The sequence below is a fragment of the Rhinatrema bivittatum genome, chromosome 3, assembly GCF_901001135.1.
Source record: "Rhinatrema bivittatum chromosome 3, aRhiBiv1.1, whole genome shotgun sequence".
Lineage (NCBI taxonomy): Eukaryota > Metazoa > Chordata > Amphibia > Gymnophiona > Rhinatrematidae > Rhinatrema > Rhinatrema bivittatum.
This window is the reverse complement of record NC_042617.1, coordinates 248,607,197-248,626,777: the sequence shown is the minus strand read 5'-3', so window position 1 is coordinate 248,626,777 and position 19,581 is coordinate 248,607,197. Positions and strand designations below refer to the sequence as shown.

Below are 19,581 nucleotides of genomic sequence, written 5' to 3'. Positions count from 1 at the left end.
AATAAGCAAATTATATAAAACAGAAATACTACTATTCCTGGAAATCTGAAAAACAAGAGCATTTAAATAGCTCCATTCCTATAATCAAGTAACATTAGCAGATTGTGCAACTAAAAGATGTACCTAACAGAAATGTCTCCAAGCAAGCTGGATAAAGGAACACTTAGGTATTTCCTTGGTAAGTTACTATGCATTTGTAGTGAAACTTAAGGAAAACAAAATAGCCACAAGGAGAACTGCTCAATGCTTAAAAGAAAGATAATTTACAATGTTATTTGTTATCGGACAAATTTATTTCAATGTAACGCCACAGCTGCGATTGTTCAGTTTCAATGGAAACCTATATGATTTAATATCTTCTTTCAAGAATGTCGGTATACAAAAATTCTAAATAAATAAATAAATTTCCTATGCAGTTGTGTTTCACAAGAAACATCTGGATAAACAAAAACCTTCTGACCACAAAAATTTATAGCTTTAAATTTGAAGTACTGCTTAAATATTAGCTCTTTATCCATATTGGAAACAAAAGAAGCTAACAAAGTAGCTCTATTAGAAACAAGATCTTGAAAATCCTGAAGAAATACAGATCTGTACTATTAGTCAGGACAAGAACATCAACCAATCCTTCAGGTCTTATCTTCCTGAATTAAAAAAAAAAAAGAACACACACTTAGATAATTTAAACTCTTTGTCTAGAACAATTTGTAATCAGTTGTATATTTTTTAAACAATTCTGTCGGTGATAATCTAGACTTTGGAAAATTAACAAATCTTACATTTGTATATCTCAAAGCATTATCTAGCTGTTCTACACTAAGTAATAGAGCTTTTTCCACGGCAGGTCCCTCTCATTGGAATTCACTTCCACCAGACCTTAGACAGGATCCCTGCCATCAATCCTTCAAGAAAAAAACTGAAAACTTGTCTATTTAATCTAGCATTTCCCTGATTTCTTACTGTAGATTTACCATGGCAAATTCGATTTGTTTGTTTCTTTTTATAATTTCCTCCCTCTAATCCTTCCTTTTTTAACCACCTTTCTGGTCCCTCTGTTCTTTTTTCCCCTTCCCTCTCCTCTCCTCTCTCATAATTTTCACTCAGTGCTCCCATGCTCTATTTCTCTCGATACTTCCATATGTTATTTAATTTTTAATCCATCTTTTTGATTTCCTGTAAGGCATCTGGTAAAGATGAACAATTCAAACTCTGTGTTTTATTATTGTTCCTACAGGTTTTTCATGTTTTGATGTTCTTTGTTACATGTAATGCTTTTTCAAGCAAGTTTTAATTGTTCAATGTAAACCGATTTGATTTGCATCTAATGCAAGAAGACCGGTATATAAAAAACCAAAATAAATAAATATTATGAAACAAATAAATAATCCTTAACATTTGTAGCCAACGCAGACTGAATATTCTTTGCAAATTAGTTATTTGTTACTAATTGACCTTCAATAGCAGCTAATCTGTGCTCCAAATCCATAAACTTACTAGAGGCACCTTCTGAAAATGCACACAGTTGTGAGAGATTGGGTTAAAGCAGATTCCATTTTAGAGACTACTTTCCAAATGTCTCCAAGAGACATTTTTGTTGGTTCTTCCATATCCTCAGGTAAATAACCTTTACCACCCAAAAGCTGGTTAACAGCCGTCGGAATTGGGACAGCTGACCCAAGTCCACTATTCCCATCTGTTCTTGTAAAATATTAGGAGAAGATCGTTCAACACAACTTCATACAATAAGGGAACTGCTGGACAAAGATAGAGGTAAACTGTCCCAAGTTCCTTGATTAAGGCTCAGGTCATGTTGACCAATATCAGGCGGAGTTCCTAGGGATAATAGAGCCCCTACTGATTCTGGTCAAGGTATAAGAGGAGGAGACCAACCACCCATGCTCAGGGGAAAGCTCATCTATTTCCCCCAACATCTTCAGAAATTCATGTGAGATGTTGGTCCATTGGTCCTACAGTGGGTATTGAGGCTTGTGGAATCAAACTTAACTTTCCATTTCTCTTTTTCTCCATTCTAAGCTCCAGAGAAAAATCTACAGAAGGGGTGCTCGGCTTTGCCATGTTGGCAGCAGCACACCACTGGGGGCCATTTAAGACCAGTGCACCTCAAGACCTAGGGTGTCCGCCTCCATGCCTGATGTTCCAGACGGGAGGTGTATCAGCAGTCTATCAGAGAAGGCAATCCCCCGGATAAAAAGGTTTTAGTCTAGTTCTGATTATATACCAGATAAAAAGAATACAGAGTGTTGAGGAAGGGGAAACAGATGTTCTTGCCCCTTTCTGCAAATATCTAAAGGTTAATATCTACATTTACTGTTTCCTTTGCTTTGACTAGTGATAGGAAATTTTCTTTAGACAATAGTTTAAATATAAAAATTCTTTATTTTGTGGTTATTGGGATCAGGTTTTCCTGGTTGTTTTGCAGGAAACTCATTGAGAAGGCAGTTTTTTCAGCTAAAACCTCAGGTTGTTGCCAGAGAAGGTAGTTAGTGCAGTTAGTGTAGCTGGGTTCAAAAAAGGTTTGGATAAGTTCTTGGAGGAGAAGTCCATTAACGGCTATTAATCAACCCATCAGTAGCATGGGTTCTTCTTAGTGTTTGGGTAATTGCCAGGTTCTTGTGGCCTGGTTTTTGGCCTCTGTTGGAAACAGGATGCTGGGCTTGATGGACCCTTGGTCTGTCCCAGCATGGCAATTTCTTATGTTCTTATGTTGTTTCATTAAGTGCTTTTTTTTTTTTAATTTCCTAGTAAGTGTATCATTATTTTATTTATTTATTTAAGAACTTTTACTATACCGATGTTCGTAGGGAACATCACGCCGGTTTACAAAAAACTGAAGCAGGTAGAAAATACATTGAACAAGGGGGGCGGGTAAGGGGAACAGGCGAGAAAAAGGGAAGAGGGGGGGGGAAGGGATAAAGACAGCTGGAATGTATCAGAGTCACAAGTTTATATTTGTAGACCCAATCCATTTAGAAACTTTTATTCAGGATAAATCTGCTTACTATCTAGTGGATATTTGGTATTAGTGGGATAATTATTACTGATTATTTTATTTTGTAATGCAGATCCAATGTAACAAAGACTTTAAAAAAACATGTGGTTACTATTGTGTATTTGTAAGTTTTACTTTGTTTTTCCTGATTTCTATCACATTTGTGTAAATATGATTTAAAATCAAATAAAGAATTAAAAAAAAAAAGTTCTGAATGTTGGTCTGACCCTGCTAACAAACAAGTATCACTCAAGAAGATTTTCAACAGAGTATGTAAATTCAAAAACTACTGAAGTTCTGGATTCTTTGTACATTGTCACACCTTTTAATAATAGCCACTGAACTGCAGATCAACACCAGTCAGAAATAGAAAGTGTGCTAAAATTCTTGTGAATTTATGCCTTGAAGCAGTTGATTTAAGAGCAAAGGATGGCTATGTCTGCGTTGCATAGATAAGTACTGTTCTTTGGTGTAAAGAATAATTAAAGAACATCGACTGAACTTGTGGCACGCTGCACTGCTATGCTCTACAGGCGAAGCACTGTGGAGTTACAGAGAATTGAATTGATTTTCAGACTACTGGGAGGACAATAAAGAATTATTAACTATTGGGCTGCAAGAGATTTTTTCCCCAGTGATGGCAGTTAGAGGTGCTTGGGATTAATAAAGTAAAGTTGGACCTATGTGAGAACGCAGTTTATGGGTGATATAAACTGTACTTTAGAGCAATGGTTCTCAACCGGTGTGTCGCCAAGCACATGCAGGTGTGTCGCCACACTTCCCGGTCCCCCGCTGACCCAGCTGCTCCCCCGAGTAAAATAAGTCCTCCACCTGGGCTTAAAACACTGATAGCCTGGGCAGAACCCAGCAGGACAGCTAGAGTCAACAGCACCAGCATGCTCTCTCTTTCCCACCTCCCAGCAGCCCAGAAGAAGTGATGAGCAGCAGGTACTGTACTTGCGCAGGAATAAGAGACCATGTTAATGTGGGCAGCGTCGGCTCAGAGAAAAACGAAGAACAACATCAACCCCCACGGCCGATGAGGGCTGAAAGTGAAGGTTGCTGCTGTCTTTAGGTTTGGAAGTTGAAGAGGCTGCTGCTATCGCTAGTTCGGGGGGGGGGGGAGAAGAGAAGAGTGAGTGAATGAGCAAGCATATGTGTTTGATTGTGTGTGTGTTTGACAGCATGTATGTGAATGATTGAGGCCTGTATATGTGAAAGAGAGTATGTGTATAAGAGATAGCATGAATATAAGTGTATGATTGAGAACCTGTATGTGTAAGTTTGTGATTGAAAACCTATTTGTGTGAAAGAGTATGCCTATGTGTGTGAGCGATTGAAAGCCAGTGTGTGAGAGAGAGGAGAAAGTTGCAAGCAAACCATCCCTCCTCCTGCTAATTCAAAACAATCTCAGGGCACCTGGATATCAAATGTTTCCAGGTATGCAGAGCAAAACAGTTTTTGTATCCTTATTATTTTTCATTATTGGGCCTTTGTGTCTATTTTTAAATATCTTATTGGTATCTAGAAGTCTTTGATATGAGTTTTTAATTATTGGATATTCCATTCATCAGCTGTTTCAAAATAATCTGTTTTTTTTGTTAGTATGGTTTTGCTGCTATTGATTTTATATTTCTTGATTTCTTTTATAAGGACTGGTGATGTTTCTTTTTTTCCTTTATTACACTGCATACAAAGACCCTAGCTTGTTGCAGTTTACAATTCAGTTTTTGTCTGCATGCTTCTAGTTATGCGTTTTGGTCTCTATGTTCTTTGTTAGGTGAGGGTCAGCACATGTGATTCAGGTGAGGTTTTCTGCTGGTGTGTAGTTTCTGTGTAGGGCTCTATAGTAGCCTGGCTTGTTCCATTTTCCTAATAAGAGGTGTAGTGGTGTTTTAAGGCCTGGTATAATATTTTCAGTGTTGCCTTTTCTTAAGTAAGGTGCTACTGTTTCAGTATTGGAAATTGGTGCTGTTTTGGTGTGGGATGTTTACTATTTATGCAATTTCTGTTCAGACAGTATATGTATCTTTCCCTTGTGTCATTCTTAACAATAAAAATAATACTGGGCCTTTATTTTTTATTTCCGTCGTGAATTGTAACGAGCAGTGTATCACACATGTGAGCGTGGTCTGTCAGGTGTGCCATGATGGGAAAAAGGTTGAGAACCACTGTTCTAGAGGGTCCTACAAAGAAACTTTCTGGAGTGATAAAAATTTGCTGATGCATAGTTAAAAAAATATACAACTGGGTGACAAGAGTTTTTTGGTGCTTTGGGATTATTTGGTAGTCCCCAGATTATGTTTGCTTTTTTGGGTTAGTGTATGTGGATTGACTGATCAAAATTTGTAATTTTAACACTGGGATATTGACATTAGTGACCTGTGGTAATTATCAATGCCTTTTGTTGAGGCAATCTAAAAAAAAAAAAAATAGCCAAAGCAGAGTTGTAGGTGAACTTCCAAGATCAGTTAAAGCCATCTTCAGAAATATGTATATCTTGAGCTTTACAGTGTTGTAGGCCAGAAATGCTCATTATCCCAAGATAAACATGCTTCCCTACCTCAGCCTTGCAGTCACAGTGAAGAAAGGATGTTTTATCACCAAAGCTGAGATACTACAAACATATTTAGATAGCTCTTCTGTGTTGTCTGAAAAAGGTATCAGAACTTATGCAAAATCCACTTTCCACCAGGATCAATATTAATATTTTTATTATTTATTTATTTTATTTAAGTTTTTTTTATATACCAACATTCAAGACGATAGTCCCATCATGCAGGTTCACAAGAAACAGGGGTGCAATTAAAATAAACTTTACAATTTGAACAATAGTGCAGAAAAGCAGTTACATGTAACAGGGAAACAATAACTTGGAGTAAGAAGGAAAATGAAGATCAGATAATTATATATATATATATATAACAACATTATAAGGGGTGGCTATTAATGCTATTCCTAGCGAAGTGTGTTGATTGAAGGGAGTTAAGTAATGTTGGAGTTAGGAAATACAGATATTCACTGGAACAGAGGTGGTCAACATCAGTCTTCAGGCGTCACAAACAGGTCATTTTTTCTTGATATTAATGAATACACGTGAGATATAGCTGCATAACATGAAGGCTGTGTAATTACATGCCATACATATTCATTGCAGATATCCCGAAAATCATCCCCGTTTGTGGCTCCTGAGGACTAGCACTGGCCGCACCTGCACTGAACTCCAATGTCATCCTGGCGGAGCACTTTTGTTTGTGAACAGATGGAAAAACAGAAAGACCACCCTCCCAATCTTCTTTCGATGTAATTTTATTTCCCTCAAATGTAGAAGTATTTATAAACATCAGGTGAGCTCTCGAACAATTTACTAGGTAACGAAAGGGGACTGAAGAGAATTTTAGATAGCAAGAGATAATTATTGCCCCCAAGTCAAACCCAGTTCGGATTGCCGGCCCAGGCCCCAGCAAATCACCGCAGTACCGGGCCTCAAGCTCTCACCACAGGGCATTATGGGACTTGTAGTCCAGCCTGTCCGAAGGAGCCGGCACGACTAGAGCGGCCGTTAACACACACGGAAGAGCCAGCAGGGTGAAAGAACACGTGACCCGGGGATACGCTACCTGACACTGTTCCCCAACCGAAACTAACCGCCAGTTGACAGAAGGCGGTGGACACGTCACTTATTCCGGCAACGACTTCCTCCCCTCACTATCGACCATGGCTTGTACACAAATAGTTAAGGAAGACCTAAAGAAAAACCTACCGGTTCCACGTCGCAGCTGTCACCCCGTTGCCTCCCGTTTCCCTATCACCAGCTCCAGCCGGCCTTCTGAACAACCTCTGCGCAGGCGTGGAATGGAGGCGGGACTGTAAGAAGATTGACGGGCAGTGCTCGCGAGGCTTCCGCAGAGAGAATAACGAGCTGTGGGCGTGGAAAGGCGGCGATATGTCGGAGGGGGCGGGGCCGATCGGCGCTTTAAACATGGCGGGAGAGGAAGAGGAAGATGATTATATGTCTGATGCCTTTCTCAATGCGCAGTAAGGAGACTTGGTTTGCTGTGTGGGTGTTGTGGTTCGCAGGGGTGATTGGTTCTTATCGGTGGGCTTTGGCGATATCTGATTGTGATGTCAGAACTGTCTTACTGGCTGGGGTTAAGGAAAGCCATGGGTGGATGAGTTTTAGGGAATTGCACAAGAATTATCCTGCCGTGTTGTATTCATAAACTGGCAGATAAGATTGAGGGCTTCCTTCTATAATAATTCTATTTCTTAGCTCCCTGTCACTTTGTTCCTCAAATCATGTAGTCTAACATTTGAGAGATGTTCTTAAGAGGAATACTGAGGATCACAATTGGTGATGTGTTAACTTCTTCATTCCTATTCTTTTTAAGAAGCGATTATCTGTGTCTGAAAAAGCAGCAGAATGATCATTAACTGGGCAAAAAGGGGGAGTTGACGTTTTTGAGTAAAATGGTGTCAAAGATTTAAATATATTATTCCCTGTACTTGTTTTGTGGCCATAAATATGATATAGGTAAACTAGAAACCATTTTCCCAGCCAGGGCTCGTTCAGACCTGATCAGGTGTGCCGCAGAAAAGGTACCACTGCTTGAGGCTCATAGCTAGGGCAGCACCAGGGCTCTACTTTTAGCACCTTCGTCAACATTTTCATCATTCTCGTTTATGGCATGCCTCTCTAGCTGGGGAGATCAAAGCGTATTATGTCCTGAGCTCGGTTACATTGTGGTGCTTATTTACAGCTGAAAGGTACCGTTCTGAAATTGAGCATAAAATGCAGGACTGTTAAGTACAGACAATAACAATTATACAAGACACAGCAAGCAATAAACAATAGTTAAAGAAGAGAGGCCCACACTGAACAGGAGCTAAGAGTGAGTACAAGAAAAAAAAAAAAAGCCGTACAGGGTATAACAAATAACTAATAGTCAATTACCCATAATAGCAGTAATGTTCAATAATCAGAATAGAGGGCAGCGAGACAGGGCTAATGATGATTTGCTCCAAAAGCTGCTTCACATAGGCAGGTCTTTAGTTTTCTGAATGAGGAGAGATCCTGGATTAGTCTGATCAGCACCTTGCAGCAATAACTGACAACAGTAGTAGCTCTTACATGTGTAAGAACTCCTCTTCCTGAATACAGCATGAACTCCACAGACTGGGAGAAGGGACCATGGGGTAACAAAACCCACTCCACCTATCATTCCAGATGATCAAGCAGCCAACAAAGCTGAGGAACTAGCAATCTACTTTGATAAAAAGATCACCAACCTCCTTAAGCCTATATCTACCCAACTTTCAACAGTTTCTCAGCCAATAACCTCACCACATTACAAAGAATACAGCTTATCATTCGAAACTCCTTCATCATTGGAAATCGAACTTATTCTCAAGAAACTCAAACCTTCTTCCCATCCACTGGATACCATACCTTCCAATCTTCTCCTATCGACCCCTAACACCATTTCTAAATCAATAGCAGACATCATCAACTACTCCTTTATTCAAGGAAAGGTCCCAGATCAACTCAAAATAGCCGTTCTGAAACCTTTACTAAAAAAACCAAACCTTTCAACGGATGACCCTGCAAATTTCCGCCCTATCGCCAACCTTCCCCTGATCTCAAGAGTAATGGAACGATTCATCAACAAACAACTGTCGGAATACCTGGAGGATAACAACATTCTCTCCCCTTTCCAGTTCGGCTTCAGGAAATCTCAAAACACTGAAGCACTTCTAACATCGCTATCGGACACCATCCTTCTTAATCTCGAAAAAAAACAACCTCACCTCCTCGCTCTTCTTGACCTATCCGCCGCATTTGACACGGTCAACCATACCATCCTACTCGAACGGCTATCCGATATAGGAATCCAAGGAGAAGCTTATAGCTGGTTCCAATCGTTCCTGGAGAATAGATTCTACAAAGTAAAAATCAATAATGAAGAATCGCATCCTATCAAATCAACTCGAGGAGTACCTCAAGGATCATCTCTCTCACCTACACTATTTAATATTTACCTGCTTCCACTCTGCCACTTACTCTCTAACCTAAAGCTAAAACATATTTTCGCTGATGACATTCAGATTCTCTTGCCCATCACAGAATCACTGCAAAAAACTTGGGCACATTGGAACAACTGCTTACAAGCTATCAACACTCTGCTATCCAGCTTGAACCTCATACTTAATCCAAACAAAACAGAAATCCTCATCATCTCACCTGACGAAAACAATACCCTCACCAACTCCCTAAACGCAACTCAATTCTCAAAACTAACTATTAACCACTCCACCTCAGTCAGAGACCTGGGAGTGCATCTCGACAACAAATTCAACCTTAAATCCTTCATCACCAATACAACTAAAGAATGCTATTTCAAACTCCAAGTGCTAAAAAATCTTAAACCTCTTCTTCACTTCAGTGACTTCCGGCTAGTAGTCCAGTCTTTAATCCTGTCTAAACTGGATTACTGCAACTCTCTACTGCTAGGTCTTCCAGCCTTATCCACAAGACCATTACAGATGGTGCAGAATGCCACAGCGAGGCTACTCACTAACACAAATAAAAGAGCCCACATAACACCTATTCTTCACAGCCTCCACTGGCTTCCTATAAAAGCTAGAATCTCCTACAAGACATTATCAATGATCCACAAGGATATTATGGGCATCGCTCACCTAAATCTAATCACACAAATCCGCCCTCACACATCACAAAGACCCATCAGATACAACTACAAAGGTTCCTTATATGCTCCCCTGATCAAATCTACACTAACAAAACGAGCACTCTCCACAGCTGGGCCCACCCTCTGGAACTCATTACCGCCGGATCTACGCCAAGAGACCTGTCATCTAACTTTTAAGAAAAACCTAAAAACGTGGCTTTTCAGGCAAGCTTATTCAGAGTCACAAGATCACTCAGACACCGGTCAAAGAGGAAAATAGTCCAACATCAGATCATCGATCACCCATATTCCCCTCAAGAACCAACCACGCCAGACCTGAACAACTCACCTGTTTAAGACTACTTCTCTGATTCATCAGTCTTCTTTAATTCATGCATAACTCGGTTTTTGCATTTCAACAAGGTATATGTACCCTCACATCACAATTTAGACTGTCCCTCCAATTATTCAAGATATTTATTCACGCTTTAAACTTTCCTGATATTGATCTTCGTCCTGTTGACGAGTTATTATTATCATCAGTATTATTATTGTTTATGTAATATTCAAGTTGTATTTATATTTAAGTTAAACTGTATTTATACTTATATTTAAGTTGTATTTATAGTTATATTTATATGTGATATGTTAAGAAAATATATGTTAAGAAACGCTGTTTAATGTAACGCCTTTATTGCGACAGTTAATGTTCTATGTAAACCGACCTGATTCGATACTTGTATTGAGAATGTCGGTATATAAAAATCCGAAATAAATAAATAAATAAATAGTGATCTGGCAATCTGAAGACTGCAAAGCAATGTAACAAGGCAATAGCTAAAACCAGAACAATGCTGGGCTGCATAGAGAGTGGAAAAAACAGCAGAAAAAAGGTGATGAAGCCCTTGTACATGTCCTTGGTGAGGCCTCACCTGGAACTATGTTCAGCCTGTATCTAAAAAAGGATAAGGTCAGAGGAGATCCAGAGAAAGGTGACCAAAACGGTGTGGAGACTGTACAGGAAGTCTTATGAAAAGAGGCTGAAGGTTATAAAAATGTATACCCTGGAAGAGAGGAGAGGCAGTGAAGATATGATACAGACCTGCAGATACTTGAAAGGTTTTAATGATACACAAACTTTGAATCTTTTCCATTGGAAAGGAAATTGCAGTCATGAAATTAAACTTCAGGGGGATGACTCAGAGCAAACATCAGGAAATTTCTCCATGGAGAGGGTGGTGGTTGCCTGGAATGCCCTTCCAGAAGAGGTGGTGAGGTCGAAAAAAGTAAACAAATTCAAAAGGGCATGGAATAAACATTGCAGATCCCTAAAGGCTAGAAATGAAGAAAAGGGTACATGGGGGTAACCTCACAGAAACATAGGGATTACTACCTTTAACCAATTAGCCTTGATGCTTTTGTTGCAACTGCAGCATTGCTCTTTGCTTTGATGATGGGGGCAAAAGGCAAAAAGGGGAATTGTATTCAGACGACAGCCAACAGTGGGCCCTGACTTATTCATTCTGGGATATTTATATGCAGACATTAGGGGAAAAGCACAGGACTGCTTCTAAGGCAAAGTCCAAAAGCAAAACACATTCAAGCAGCATTGTCTGAATTATCAAGAATGCTCTTCACTTTGTAAAAATGTTGTTGTCAGTAATTTTATTATAGGTTTGACAGTTGCTTGTTTTTGATTGTAAATATTACTACCCTTAACATAAGACTTGGGGATAACCTACCATAAGAAACTTGCTGGGCAGACTGGATGGACCATTCTGTCTTTTTCTGCTGTTATTATATTACTATGAAATAGTACAAACAGTTATTAGTACATTGTAAACAAATATCATGGAAATAGAATTTTAAAATCCCTTTAATCTTTCAAAATGACAGGAATACTTAGTTACCTACTATGCTCTTCAAAACTGGTTGCAAGAAAGCAACCAGAAAAAAAGCAATATCTTGGTTATTATCCTTGTTTGCATACAGTGGCTGCAGAAAGTCTATAATCCCTCCCAAAATATTCAGTTTTTGTTGCCTTATAACCTGGAAGTAAAATATTTTAAACCGTTATTTGGTCTTGTATCCACAGCTCTTACCCCACAACTGCCAAGTGAAAAATATATTCCAAAATTCCTTAAAAAAATGAAGTAGACACAATAACTTGGTTGTACTTTTGTAGCAATCTTAAATACTTAGAGTTGTATTGTAACCAATTCTCTTTAAAAGCACACACCAAGTGAATTGGCTTCACTTTGTTAAATTGGGCTGAGTTACTTGATGACAGGATAAATTCATTAATTCCTGTTGAGTCTCTGTTGAGTAGTGCATTTCACAATAAAGACCCAACAAGGAGTACCAATAAGCTGTCCAAAGAACTCTGGGACAAAGTTGTGGAAAACCATATCCCTCAGAGCATGGTCAAGATGATTATTAAGAAGTGAAAGGTGTATGGCACCACCAAGACTTTCCTAGATCCTGTGAAAGAGCTACAGGCGTCAGTGGCCAAAACTGGTTAAACTGCACATGTGACAATAACATCCCAAGTACTCCACAAATCTGGCCTGTAAGGCAGGATGGCAAAAAGGAAACCATTACTCAAAACCCACCATGCAAAGGAAAATACAAGGATACTGTAGCCATGTGGTAAAAAGTTTTCTGGTCTGACACAATTAAAATGACATTTTTTGGCCTGAATGTAAAGCATTGTGTTTGGTGCAAACCCAAACCAGCACATCTCCCAGAGAACACCAACCATACTGTGAAGTATGGCAGTGCAGCAGCATAGTATGAGGATGCTTTTCTTGTTGGCAGGAACTAGGGCACAACCCAAGAAAGAGATGTAGGCATCATAGTGGATAACACATTGAAATCGTCAGTTCAGTGTTCTGTGGCAGTCAAAAAAGCAAACAGAATGTTGGGAATTATTAGGAAGGGAATGGTTAATAAAACGGAAAATGTCATAATGCCTCTGTATCGCTCCATGGTGAGACCGTACCTTGAATACTGTGTACAATTCTGGTCGCCGCATCTCAAAAAAGATATAATTGCAATGGAGAAGGTACAGAGGAGGGCTACCAAAATGATAAGGGGAATGGAACAGCTCCCCTATGAGGAAAGACTAAAGAGGTTAGGACTTTTCAGCTTGGAGAAGAGACGTCTGAGGGGGGATATGATAGAGGTGTTTAAAATCATGAGAGGTCTAGAACGGGTAGATGTAAATCAGTTATTTACTCTTTCGGATAGTAGAAAGACTAGGGGGCACTCCATGAAGTTAGCATGTGGCACATTTAAAACTAATCGGAGAAAGTTGTTTTTTACTCAATGCACAATTAAACTCTGGAATTTGTTGCCAGAGGATGTGGTTAGTGCAGTTAGTATAGCTGTGTTTAAAAAAAGGATTGGATAAGTTCTTGGAGGAGAAGTCCATTACCTGCTATTAAGTTGACTTAGAAAATAGCCACTGCTATTACTAGCAACGGTAACATGGAATAGACTTAGTGTTTGGGTACTTGCCAGGTTCTTATGACCTGGCTTGGCCACTGTTGGAAACAGGATGCTGGGCTTGATGGACCCTTGGTCTGACCCAGTATGGCATGTTCTTATGTTCTTAAGATGGACAGGACAAAAAATGGAGAAAAATACAGAACAGTCCTTGAGGAAAAGCTGCTGCCCTCTGCAAGAAAGCTGATACAGAGACAAATTTTCACTTTTCAGCATGACAACTTGAAGCACCCAGCCTAGGCTGTATGGGAGTGGCTAAGGAATAAAAGGGAGGATGTCCTGAAGTGGCCCAGTCAGAGCCCTGATCTCTCTCCAAACTGAAAATCTATGGCATGATTTTTAGATTGCTGTTCAAGGAACTTGACAGAGCTTGAACAGTTTTGTAAAGACGAATGGTTTAAATTTGAGAAATGTAGGTGTGTGAAGTTGGTGGAGACCTATCCCAATAGACTCTCCACTGTAATTACTGCCAAAGATGCTTCCATCGAGTATTGAGTTAGGAGGTGGACTTATGCAATTGGATTTCAGTTTTCTTTTTTGGATGAGTTGTCATCCAATAAAATATTTTTTGCTCTGAAAGGTGTGGCAGATGGTGTGTTAAGTGGGGGAAAAAAATCCTCATTTAAATGCATTTAAGTATGACGACAAAATGTGAAAAATGTTCAAGGGAGAACATATAGATTTTCTGTATCCACTGTTTTTGGTTCATGCCGGTAGTCTTTCTTAAGTGAACTTAGCAGTAAAGTGCTCAAACCCCAGAGCTACAAATCTACAGTTCCCTGTACGAACCAGGATCAATCCAGACTGCTGGGTTATGCCTCCCCTCCAACAGATGGAGTCAGAGAAAAGCTGAAAAGCACCCCCTAGATATACTGGTGTGCCACCTGTGAACCCTCAGTATATCTCTGACTCCAGCAGATTGAGAGGCATCATTCATTATGGGCCTAATTTACTATGGCTTTTCTCCCCTTTTGTGTGAATGGAGGAAAAAAGTGTAGAAAATTGGGTCCTTTATCACTTTGAGCAAGGCATGAGACATTCCCAAGGTCAGACATAACCAAATTTGTATATTCACTGTACTGGTTATACTTTAGTAACAAACAAAGTTTGGGCCTAGGCAGGATGTTCGGCCTGGATTGCCTCTGGCAAGACGAGTTAAAGAAGCTTATCAGAAGGAAGAGAAACACAAGGAAGCGAACCAGAAAAGCAAGCAGAAGAGTTTCAAAGAGATGGAGGAAGAAAGGCGAGACACTGTGTTGAAAAGTGCTTTAGGAAATGAAAATAAAGGCTTTGCTTTGCTTCAGAAGATGGGATATAAAACAGGTCAAGCTCTTGGCAAGAACAGTAAGTTTTTATTACCTTGTCTCAGGTGTCTTTTTTTTTTTTTCCCATTTCATGTGACTGCAGTGTAAATGTAGAAATTCCTGTTGATTGCCATATTTTTTTTGTAATATGGTATTTGGTGCAAGGATAATATTCAATTGCTTTTTAATAGGTAGGGACTTCATTTTTATTTTTTTCCCAGAAATATATCAGTGTTAATTACAAGAACAAAAATGGGAGAAATCAGTGGGGGAAAAGATGACTCGTTATTTTTCCAGGGAAATATCTTTTTTATGTTCTTATTGCAACAAATATGGATAAATTCCTAGGAAAAATAAAAACTGAAAAGGAAGGTCCCTATGGACAAGTTAATATACACTGATGGTGGTGTCCAACCACACAAGTTTCACCGTGCACAGTTCTGACAAGTCAAATGTGCAGGCAGTATCATTCTTACACAGCAAGATACATTGCCTACAGTATGTATTCTCATATTTAATTTGAGATGTTTTTGTGGTGGTCAGGAGATTTAATGATTTGATTTCATTTCCTTGGGGCCTGCTCTCAATAGCCCACCATAAATTGGCCCTTAGTGACCTTAATCAAAAATGAAATATAATGTAAATGGTAGTTTTTTACGTTTCTCATGGGTGAGCACATGTGTACCTGCATAAAATGCAAATCAGAGGTTGGTTGGGCCTCTGTGTGGGTAAATGTATGAAGGCAGCATAACTTTTACTGGCTGCAAAAAGTCTGTGCACTTTCTATCCACGGCATAGAAAAGAGGCGTTCCTGATGGTGGGAGGGAAGTCAGGGAAGTGATATTATGCATGTGCATGTCTTAGTTTCCCCATCACTTATGACAGGCCCTTAAACTAGTTTTAGCATAAAACACAGTTTCCTAGCGTGTAGCCAGATGGACTCAGGACCAATGGGTATTGTGCTCTTCTGCTAGCAGATGGGAGATAGAGTCAGATTTCAAAGCTGACGTCATCCTGGGTACATATACCCCTACACTGACCTCACTTCCTCAGTATCTCTCTGTTTCCTAGCAGATGCAGACACTATACCACATACTAGAATAGTGTTAACAATTGCAGCAGAGAAGAGAGAAATTTACCTTTAAGAAGATCGAGCCCCGCTCTCCTGCGGTGAAACCTAAGGGTCCCTCCCCCAGTTGAGAATTCCTGAGGTGATTTCCGAGATCCCTCAGAGGTGAGCCTTGGTCCGGTAGCCAGTTCCCGATGTGGACTTAGCCCCCAGGATTGCTGAAAGGCAGCAGGTGCAGAATCGAGCGCAGCGGAGATGGAGACTGTCCGGCATGTGACCAGTAAGCATCGAGACTAGGTAAGTTAAAAAAAAAAAAAAATCTTTAAATTCAGGTCTCCAGAGCTCAGATCGCCCTACCAAAATTTTCTTCCAGCGAGGTTTAAAGGGGCACCAATCGGATTGAGCAGCCCTGTTTGGGCTAGGCCCCGATCCGGTGCAAGGGTCCACACATGTGGAGATCCTCGGGGGCGCCATCTTGTGATCGGGGACGTTGGCGCCATATTCCCTCCTCGACCGGCGGTACACGCGGGGCAGGCTGGGTGGCCGATGCGCCTAACTTGCGAGCGCCCAATATAGACTCTTGCATAGCGGCATGCACAACTGAGATGTGTGCACCTTGTGCGGACAAATGAGCGCATCCGGCTCGCACAACTAAGCGTACCCGGGCACATAACCATACGCACAAACACGTTTTTGAGGGCAGCCACGCACACAAACTCGTGAAAACAATGGCATCCGCCGCCCAAGAAGGCCAAGGGACACTTCCTTTGCACAGCCTGCCACATAAGAGCCGTGCAGAATGAATTGAAGTCCTGCCTGTGCCAGCACTGCGAAGAAGCCCAGAGGGAACTAAAGCTGGGACTCCTACTGTCGAGAGAGGGGTCCGGAACTACCGATGATTGCTCTCCGGACCTATGTATCTCCGACATGGCCTACCCACAGGAGAGCACCTCTGGGGGCCCCTACTCCACCCTTCCCTGGGATTAACATGGACCCTGGGACCTTCTCCTGGGTGGAATTTTTCAAAGGGCTGCAAACCTTCGTTCAGGCGCAACCAGCCCCAGCTGTGTACCAGGCTTAACCCTTACTAGGAGTTCTAGATTCTCCCGGTCCGGCTCGGATGCCTCGAGACATGCTTCGCCCAACTGAGAACTTCCCTAACAGGGACCCAGACACCTCAGATGATGAGAGTGACTCCCTGGAGGAAGGAGAAATCCCTCTAGGGATGGAACTATTCCGAACCATGCTCCGCTTCTTCCACAAGGACGAATTACCAGTCCTTGTTTCCCAGACCCTAAAGACGCTGGGTATTCTGGGCACGGACCCTATGGCGGAACCAAAGAAGAACCCCATCTTGGTGTCCCTTCGTAAGGCCTCATGCTATTTTCTGATGATAGAGGCCATCCAGTAACTGATTGACCTGGAATGGAATGCCCCGGAGGCCATCTTCAAAGGGGAGCGAGCATTGGAAGCCCTATACCCTCTGGAACCTGCGGCCAAGGAACGCCTGCATTTCCCGAAAGTGGACGTTATGGTCTGCGCAGTCTCAAAGCGAACAACAATTCCCATTGAGGGAGGAGCGTCACTGAAGGACACGCAGGACAGATGACTGGAATCCATCCTGAAGCAGGCCTTTGACGCAACAGCAATGACCCTCAGATTGCCTCCTGCTATGCACTGGTGGCACGTTCCTGTTCGCTCCTCTCTCGAGAGACAGATACCTCCAGATCTCATACCAGGGAGGTGATGGAATCTGCAGCATCTTTCCTCACTGATGCAAGCTCAGATCTAGTACGCACCTCAGCCAAGGGCGTTGCCTTGGTAGTGGCAGCCAGAAGACAACTATGGCTACGAAATTGGTCTGCGGATGCGACATCTAAAGCGAATCTCACGAAAATGCCCTTTAAAGGATCTCTCTTATTCGGAAGTGAATTGGAGAAGTTAGCCAACAAATGGAGCGAATCTCCAGTACCTCGACTACCTGAAGATAGGAATAAAAGATCTCTGCATCCCTCCCTCAGAAGAACCAAGGGCAGAGGATGGCAGCGCTTTAGACCCTACAGGAACACGCAGGTCCAGGCACCTCGCCCATCTGGAAGATCCCAGTCCCTTCGGAGCAGACAGACCAAGAGGGGAGCAGGATCAGGGGCAGGCTCCAGCCATTACCCCACAATGAGAAGAGGCCGTCCCATGCACAGGAAGAAAATATAGGGGGTTGACTTGCCCTCTTCTTCCAAAGATGGGTCGAGATAACGTCGGACAAATGGGTCCTAAACATCATTCGAGAAGGGTACTCTCTGGAATTCCGCAGCATCCCTCGAGACATATTTATGATATCACCCTGCCACTCCCACTCCAAGAGACTGGCAGTAGAAACAACGCTAACAGGACTACACAGTCTGAAGGCAATAACTCTGGTGCCCATGCCACAGCAAAATACGGGGCGCTATTCCATCTATTTCATCATTCCCAAGAAGGAAGAGTCATTCATTCCGGCCCATCTTGGACCTCAAAAACATCAACCGCTATCTGCGGGTGCTACACTTCCGCATGGAAACCCTGTGCTCCGTTATAATGGCAGTACAACCGGGAGAGTTCCTAACCTGTTGCGGTCCTGCCCGCGAGGAGTGCGGGCAGGCTCCTTACCTCTCGCGGCTAGTCGGGCCGCTGATGCTACTCCCTTCGTGGCAGGAGTGCCGCCGTTGCCAGGCTCCTCCCCGGCTGCCTCCAGCCCTGCACAGCAGGGTCGGGCCGTCGGGAACTTCTCCATGTGGCCAGGTCCTTTGTTGCTGCTCCTGCCTCTCCCCGACAAACTCTGCCGCTCCCGGGGTCTTCAGCCAGCAGGGAGGCCGTCCCTGCCAGTGCCTGCTGCTGCTCAGGTCCTTGCCCGGCAGGGAGGCCGTCCCTGCCGGTGCCTGCAGCCTTCTGCAGCCAGCCCATCTTTTCTTCAGTCTTCCAGCTTCTGTCTTCATGGCTGGGAGCCGTTTCTGCAGCCTGCCACCTCTCCAGCTTCGGTGCAGGGCTGCTCCACTGCCTGCCTTGCTTCTTGGGCCTTCCACGTGGCTGAGGATGCCACCAGCTTCCAGCTCTCTCTTCTCTCCAACTTCCTAAGGCGCGGGCGCGCGCCTCTCGCCTGTTCTTCAAGGGCCAGCCAGGTGTGGCCCCCTGCTGACCCCTCCCTGGGCGTTGTCCTCTTCAGCCTACAAAAGGGCTCAGCGTTCATTCCAGCTTTGCCTTCGCAAGGAGTTGGTCACTCCTGGGATCCTGCTGTCCTTCGCTCCAGGAGTCATCCTTGTTCCAGCACTTCTTCAAGGTCCTGTGTTTCCTGTTCTTCGTTGGAGCTCTTTGTCTTGTCCAGATGTCCGCCTGCTGTTCCTGTAAGCTATGTTCCAGTCTCGATGTTCACCTGCTGTTCCAGATGTCAGTGTTCCAGCCCTAAGGTCTGTCTCCTGATCCAGTATCCGTGTTCCAGTCCAGATGTGTGTGTTCCTGATGTCCGTGACCCAGCCCTGTTGTTGCTTCTCCTGATCCTGAAGTCCGTGATTCTGTCTTGCTCTCCTGAACCCCTGGTTCCTCGTTCCTGAGTCTTCTGTAAGCTTGGTACCTCGCGGCAAGCCATGTCGTGGTCCACGACCAGCCCCACGGGCGGGCTGAGTAGGGCGCTTCATGATACAAGCCTTGTACCTTGTTCCTGAGTCTTCTGAAAGCCAAGTACCTCGTTCCTGGAGTCTACGTCTGTGCATCTCAGAACCTTGTTCCTGAGTCTCGTCTGAATCTCCATGTTCCGGTCTTCGCTGCCCTGGCCTCCATCCGGCCTGCCGCTTCTTGCCGTACCCTGCGGCAGGTCCGAAAGGGCTTGGAACAGTCGGAGGACTGTTCATAAGACCGCCATTGCATTGTTGGTCTTCAGAAGCATGCAGGTCCGGAGGAGGGTCAGTACCTCCAGTCTTCAGTCCAGCCTCGCTCCTGTTCAACCCTTGCTCGGGCATGCCTCGCCTACCG

The 19,581-nt window shown here is 42.7% G+C and overlaps 2 protein-coding genes across 2 annotated transcripts in view; one reads left to right on the top strand and one right to left on the bottom strand.

The window, feature by feature from the left end:
* Nucleotides 1–6,913, bottom strand: part of HEATR5B (HEAT repeat containing 5B) — a 571,627-nt gene extending 564,714 nt beyond the window's left edge. Inside the window, 1 exon segment of the mRNA XM_029594411.1 lies at nucleotides 6,774–6,913. The gene's annotated coding sequence lies outside the window, so the exon portion shown is untranslated.
* Nucleotides 6,913–19,581, top strand: part of GPATCH11 (G-patch domain containing 11) — a 1,168,394-nt gene continuing 1,155,725 nt past the window's right edge. The window contains exons 1-2 of the mRNA XM_029594426.1: nucleotides 6,913–7,048; nucleotides 14,324–14,550. Coding sequence (XP_029450286.1) covers nucleotides 6,957–7,048; nucleotides 14,324–14,550 — 319 coding nt within the window. The 5' untranslated portion in view covers nucleotides 6,913–6,956. The remainder of the gene's footprint in view (nucleotides 7,049–14,323; nucleotides 14,551–19,581) is intronic.